Source organism: Palaemon carinicauda, unplaced genomic scaffold (assembly GCF_036898095.1).
Source record: "Palaemon carinicauda isolate YSFRI2023 unplaced genomic scaffold, ASM3689809v2 scaffold3228, whole genome shotgun sequence".
In the NCBI taxonomy this organism is placed as follows: Eukaryota; Metazoa; Arthropoda; class Malacostraca; order Decapoda; family Palaemonidae; genus Palaemon; species Palaemon carinicauda.
Window position 1 is genome coordinate 12501 of NW_027170901.1, and position 7500 is coordinate 20000.

The 7500-nt window shown below is 37.1% G+C and overlaps 1 protein-coding gene across 1 annotated transcript in view; it reads left to right on the top strand.

Moving 5' to 3' along the window:
- Window positions 1–7500, top strand: part of LOC137636545 (uncharacterized) — an 8708-nt gene that overhangs the window by 582 nt on the left and 626 nt on the right. Inside the window, exons 1-2 of the mRNA XM_068368946.1 lie at window positions 1–604; window positions 5718–7500. The exon at window positions 1–604 is cut by the window's left edge and continues 582 nt beyond it; the exon at window positions 5718–7500 is cut by the window's right edge and continues 626 nt beyond it. Of these exons, the coding sequence (XP_068225047.1) occupies window positions 441–604; window positions 5718–7257 (1704 nt within the window). The 5' untranslated portion in view covers window positions 1–440 and the 3' untranslated portion in view covers window positions 7258–7500. The remainder of the gene's footprint in view (window positions 605–5717) is intronic.

A 7500-nucleotide genomic window follows, 5' to 3' on the forward strand; every position in this document is an offset into this window, starting at 1 on the left:
AGTGCGTTTGGCGAGACGTCCCAGAGCGACCGAGAGGCGTGACGTCCCCGAGTGACCAAGGCGTGTCTAGAACTTCGCGCCAGCCTTCCCAACACCTGACGAAGGCTTATACTTCAGCGACGACAGTAGGCCTATAGATGACGTTTAGGCCTAACTAAACCAGGATTCACCAAATTCTCCAGCCAGTGTCAAGACGTCTGAGTTCATCACTAAGTGTTAATGTAGAAACCACGCTTTTGTTTTTGACTGCTTGTAAGTGCCTGTTCAAACCCCTTTTTATGTCTAGTAAAGAAAGAAACCAGCATTCGTATCCCTCACCCACGAAACTTTGCTTATGTAAACTCCTGAGAGAAATTCAATTAATATTAAACTAAAGGAAGAGGTAAGATACTAGACTAATTAAGAAGTTATTGCTAACTAAATCAAAGACATCTTCACAAATGGTGGCATCGTTAAGGGATACTGTGCCGTGTTGTATTAAGTTTGAACTAATACTGGCTTTATTTCAGGAAAGTGCTGAAACCCCCTTTTATGTGTCGAAGAAATACAAAACAATCTCAAGAAAAACAGAGGGAAACCAAAGGAGTCGTGAACCAATGGATATGTGAGTAGTTTGCATGTTTTCGTTCACTCTCTTGTTTTGTATAAATACTGTCTCTCTATAGAATAGGAAGTTAGGGCATTTGTCTCTCGTAAGAAAATTTTGGTGTTTTAATTTTTCCTTTTTTTGTGATATGAGTCTGGACAATATTTTCCAAAGACTTACACAATATCAATACGACTTGAGATTAACTGCAGACAGACGGTCGCGAAGTGCTAGTGTAGGAAGACGTCAAAATCTGACTAGAAACCGAAGTTCGAGTCCGGTAAGAGCAAATATTGCCGATATGAATTCCGCTGGGCTGATCACACAAACCACACGGTTTTGTGGAAATGTAAGTAGGGATAATCCCGACAAACAAAGGTTAGAGAAATACAGTGTAGATAAGTGGTTAGCGGACACAGAGAATAGGATCGCTAGTTTTAAAATAACTGACGATGTTGCAAAAATTAAACAGGCAATGATGTTAGTCAACGTAGACGTAGGGGATGCTCACCCTACATTAAACGGTAAGGCCTTTGAAAAAATTACCACTTTCAACGAGTTCAAGGAGGAATGCAGACTATTGTGGCGATCGGCCAAGGAGACCGATCGGTTGTCGAACTTGTATAGGCTTACCTCAACTAATAAATGTGAAGGTGAATCCAGGGCCAGTTGGCGTGCCCAGGTTAGGGATCAGGTAAGAGCAGTTAGGGAAGACTTTTTGTCATTGCCCACAATCACGGTAGGAGACGGAACCAAGTTTAGTAAGGATAATAAGAACCTGGTAGATCTAGATGAAGTTCTAAATCTTGTGGCCTACAGTAAGATGTATGCGGCCTTGTTGGAAGACCTAAAGTTAGATCCTGCCCAGAAAACCACAAAAACACCGAACGAATGTCAAGAAATTATACAGAAAAACGAGACCGGTAGGAATAAACATTACCCTAAAGATTATCAAAATAACCAGCCCCCTGGCAAGTCAAATGAAGAAAGAAGAGGAAATTATAATGAAACATATAAATCTAGAGGGAATTATCCTCATAAGGGAGCTAGACCAAAGAATAGGTATTGCCAGTATTGTCAAAGAGGAGGTCACACAGACCAAGAATGTTGGTACCAAGGTAAGAAACATAATAAACCCTCCGAAAATACTCCTCAGGTACAGGCAAGGGATAACTCAAACCCTACTAATTACTCCGAAGAAAAACAAGGTAACAGAAAGTGACTAGAAGAGCAGGATAGGAGTCCAGGAAATAGGGAAACCAAAGAATGGAAGGATGTTGTAGGTAGCGGAGGTACATCCACGTTGCCAGCAACATATTTATCCTTCCGACAGCAATCATTACCCAAGACTAATATCAAGATAGAAGGTAAAGAATGTCTTAGTTTGTTAGATTCAGGAAGTACTGTAAATCTCATAGGGCTCCATACCTTAACTGACTATTTGAATATACCTATTTCTGCAATTAGGAGTGAGGATACATTAATTCAGGGGATAACTGGCAATCAGCTTAACAATGTAGGAGCCATAGATTTAAACATTGAATTGCTAGAGAAGAAGTGTCAAGTGCCATTTTTGGTTTTGCAAGAAGTAGCATTTCCCGCTCGAGCTTTGATTTCTTTTGCAACAATGCAAGATTTTGGCATAGTTTTTGATTGTCAAGACAGAAGATTAGTTCTAAAGGGAAATAATCAGGAAGTCTGTTTCCAACTTGTTGATGACAAGTCCACTACAAATTTGGCCAATTTGCAGGGGACCGCTTCGATAGTTGAAACACACTCCGGTTCAGAAAGAGAAAGGGAAATCAAAGTAAAATCAGAAGAAAGGGAGAAAGAAGAGAATTTAGCAATTGCACCCAGAAAGGGGGAAATTACTTCTTGTAAAGGTAGCACACATACTAAGGAGAAAAATGTCGACAGAGAATCTGAGAGAATAGATAAAAGGGAATGCCAAGAAGTTTTGCTGCTAGGCACATTGAATTCACAAGAATTAAGACACTTAAGAGAAACAGAATCTCAAAAAGGAGGAGATGAAGATTTATGTTTTTGTACTCAAGTACAAACTGGGGAAATAAGTCTGATCAGCACAGCAGATGCAAACAAAATAAGAATTAGGCTAGCTAGAGATGTAGTACTACTGCCCAATACTCTTACTAGAGTATATTTGATAACCCGCCTACACACTAATAATGATGTAATCTTGACCCCAGAAGGATTACCAGAATATGTCAGAATGGATAACTCATTAGTTCAGATGGAGGGATTAGCCTGTACTACTTATGTCATGAATTATTCTGATAAAAGACTCCATTTGTTAGCGGGTACAGAATTTTGTACAGGAATAGAAGTTACACACAAAATGATTCCGTTAGAGGAGGAAGCATTCTTTACCATAGGAAACATTGATGCAGGAATAGATAGGGAGATAGATAACACCGATTTTCCTGAGTACCGTAAAAGGTTAATAGAAACCTTAAATAAATATAGGCCGGGCATAGCAATTACAGGTGATAGGTTAGGTAGGACTGAGGTGTTAAGACATAAGATAATCCTAGATGATGGAGCTAAACCCTTTTTCATACCTAATTATAAATTACCTATCAGCCAACGTCCAATAGTAGATAAAATGATAGAAGAAATGAAAGAAGAAGGAGTGGTCATACCCTCTAAATCACCTTATAATTCTCCCATGTTGTTGATTCCAAAGAAAGATGGAAGTTACAGATTAGTGATTGATTATCGCAAGTTGAATGCGAACACAGTTCCTGATAGGATGCCCATGCCTGTAATAAACGATGTTTTGGCTCAGTTAGGAGGAGCAAAGATCTTCTCATCCTTAGATCTACTAAGTGGATATTGGCAAGTACCTTTAGACGAAGAATCAAAGCCATTAACTGCCTTCAGCACACATAAAGAACACTTAGAATTTCAGGTAATGCCATTTGGGTTAACATCAGCTCCATTGACTTTTGTACGGTTAATGTTACAGATCTTAGGAGACATAGAGAATGTGTCAGTCTATTTAGATGATGTCATTATATTTAGCAAAGATATGGAGAGCCATTTCGGAACCATAGAAATCGTTTTAGAACGACTAAGACTGGCAGGATTAAAGATAAAGGTTAAGAAATGTCAATTCTTGAGGAAATCATTAGAATATTTAGGACATGTGATCAGTGCTGATGGATTACGCATGCAAGAAGGAAAAATAAAGGCGATTGTGGAATATCCTGCTCCACAAAATTTGAAAGGTGTAAGAAGATTTTTAGGGATGATAGGATACTATAGACCATTTGTCAAAAATTTTGCTACTATAGCTAAACCATTGACAGAATTAACTAAGAAGGATGTAGAGTTTGAATGGAAAGCAGAGCAAGAGGAGGCTTTTCAAAAGTTGAAGGAGAAATTAATCCAAGATCCTATCTTAGTGTATCCAGACTTTAGCAAGCAATTTTACTTAGCATGTGATGCTTCAAATACAGGAATTGGAGCAGTTTTGTTACAGAAGGCAAAAACCCGAATGAGGGTAGTATATTATGCAAGTAGAGTCCTGAATGCGGCCGAACGAAATTACAATACCACAGAAAAGGAATGTTTAGCCATTTATTGGGCACTGAGAAAGTTTCGGCACATTTTGTTAGGACACAAAGTAAATGTACTTACTGACCATAAACCCATCTGTGACCTATTTAAGAAAAGAGCTTTCACTAATAACTTAAAGTTTAATCGATGGTTTATTAGTGTGCTAGAGTTTGCTCCAGAATTTAGATACATTCCAGGTAAGTTTAATACTTTAGCAGATGGATTATCTAGAGCACAAGAGGATACTGAAAGAATTATCACAACTAACACTTTTTGTTTCAGCTGTCAGGTCGTAGACTTAGATTTGGAGAGAGTTAAAATAGAACAAGAGAAACAAGAAAGTATCAGGAAAATAATAGGAGATTTGCTACAAGATGAAACCTCTAGGTCAGATTTTGAATTAATAAATGGGATATTATATAAGAAGGCTAAGGATAGGAGTGCTTGCTCTAGACTATATGTGCCTGACACCCTGACTAAAGAAGTATTAACTCTAACACATACCCACAAGTTGGCAGGACATCCAGGAATCAAAAAGACTCTGAGAACAATAAATAGAAATTATTTTTGGCCTAAGTGCAGCGAAGAAGCAAAGCAATTTGTAAATGAATGTCAAACTTGTAATAGGCATAAAGGTCATGTAAATGTCAGAGCTCCTTTAGAAAAATATCCTAGTAATTTAAACCCTTTTGAGGTAGTTCAGATGGATCATATAGGACCCTTTCCAAAAACTTTGAGAGGAAATAAATATATACTGGTATTCATTGATTATTTGACTCGGTATTTAGAAATTGTCCCAGTCAGAGATAGAACTGCAGTTTCTGTTGCAGAAGCTTTAAAGACCAGAATACTCACAAGACATTCGTGTCCGGAGGTACTTTTGTCGGACAATGCACCCGAATTCACCAGTGAGGTAATGAAAAAGCTTTGTGAATTTTTTGAGATAAAGAAATGCGAGATAACCCCTTATAAGCCGAGTTCAAATGGGACAGTGGAAAGGGCCAATAAGAAGATACTGGATGTACTGCGAACTATCATTAGTCCAACTACTGAAGATTGGGACCTAGCGTTAGAGGACGTTCAGTTTACTTTGAATAACACAGTAAATGAGACAGTAGGAGAAACCCCACACTTTTTGCTTTATGGTTATCAGAAAAGACTGCCAAACTCATTGTTAGATGACGCAAAACCTCCTAGGCACACATATAATTACCAGGACTATATAGCTTGGAAACTGCAAAGAACCTTTCAAATAATAAGACAAACCAGACAATCTTTAGAAAAGGGCCAACAGGTAAATAAGAAATACTATGACACAACTAGTTCCATGACTGACCTGAAGATAGGCTCACAAGTATATATAAAGGTACATGTAAAGGAAGGACCAAATGAAAAGGTATCTCCCAAATTTGAAGGTCCTTATAGAGTGTTAGAAAGGGAAAGGAATAATAAATTTAAGCTGATACATGAACAGAATTTAGATGTAAGGTATGCCCATTGGAATCATATGAAGGTTGTAAAAACTAATCCATGGTCCTCTCAACTTCTACAGGAAGTGGTGGAAAAACTTCCTTCTGATCCTACCCCTGGTGGTCGGTATCACTTGCGAAATAGACATTAAAAGTGGGGCCTTGATACAAAATCATGGAAAAGGTGAACTGTTAACAGATTTTGCTGTAGTAAAAATTAATGTCAATTCAATATTAGAAAGGGAAGAACATTTGAACCAGTTAGATAAAGAACTACGGAAGTGCATACTAACCCATAGTGATTCTGCCTTTGTAGAAGTATTAAGAAATTTACAGGGTAAAATTGAAGACATTGTCAGGCCTCAAAGAAACAAGAGATCTTTGTTACCTTTTGTAGGAAGTGCATTTAGTGCTTTGTTTGGAGTGGCTACAGAAAACGATGTAAAAGGTTTGACTGATCGTGTAGAACTAATCGAGAAATGGGCTAATCAGAAGGGTAATCTTATAAGTACTCTAATAGAAAATAATAATAAGAATGTAGAGAACATAAAAAAGATGGTGGAATTTATTAATCAAGTTAACGTGAATGTTTCTGATAAAATAGATGACGTAGAACAAGTGTTTAAGTTGATTCATGAAGTAGAAATCGAGATTGGTGATCACAAGGAATCTGTGAACGGACTAATAAATGCACAAAAGGGAATACTCAGCCCTGCTATCATTTCTCCAAAAACTTTGAAAGAAATTATCGATTGGTGTATGGTAAATAGCCATTCCAAGCCTTTGCTAGAAGATATATTTTGGTATTACACAATGTCAACTGTGAAAGTAACAAAAGGGTATTTGTTGGTATTGATCCCCTTCAAGGGTATGAATTTGTTTGACCTATATACAATACATCCTTTCCCAGTTAAGATAGGAAATGCAACAATAATTTGGAACCATCCGAAGGTTCGTCTAGCATTGGATAAGAACAAGTTGTTGATGATTATTTTAGAAGAAGGTGATTTAGAACAGTGTGTGTTGATAAGTGAAAGTCAATCCATGTGCAATTTTGTGCAAATTAAACAACCTATGAGCAATTTTCCGTGTATCCAAGGTATTTTCTTTGAGAATTATGAGTTGATGAGAGAGTGTAAATTTGAAACCTTTGCTTTGCCATACAGGGCATTACATTTAGGTAATGAGATTTTTGTTTATGTACAAAATACTAAAAATGCAGAAGTTACTTGTGATGGGAAGACTCAAACATTTCAGTTAGGAAACTTGAAGTCATTTGCAGATTCTTGCTCAGTAGTGATAAATGATTATCTCTATTATGTACCAAGTGTGTTTTTGCATTATGAGTTAAATCAATCTTCCATTGCAAAGAGTTACGAGAACAAGATTAATCATTTTCAGCTAGACAAATTAACAGTGGTAGAAAATGTGGCAATGCCACTTGATAATGATTATGTTCTGTTTTACAAGAAAGATGTTGCACCGTTTCTGACTATGTGTAATGTGTTTTTGATTGTACTTATTACTGTGGTAACATATAATGTGGTGAAGTATTTGGTTTTCAGAAAATTGGAAAGGATTAATGAGTTGCTACTAGTTATTACTGGGAAACCTAAAGAATAGGTTTGTTGTTTTGTTGTATGTGAGGATTCTATAAGAATCCTAGTAGCTGGCCGAGTGGTGTCAGACAGATGCTTATTTTTGAGTAAGTTTCGTATGCAGAAGGTTTATGTATGTTATTGATGTCTTTATTTGTGGGTTTTGTTAATTAATAAGAAATGGGGAGACAAATGCAGTTAGTAGTAATTGTAAAGATATAGAAAGAGTTGTGGAGAGACAGGAGAGTGAACGGGAGTTAGGTAGGAT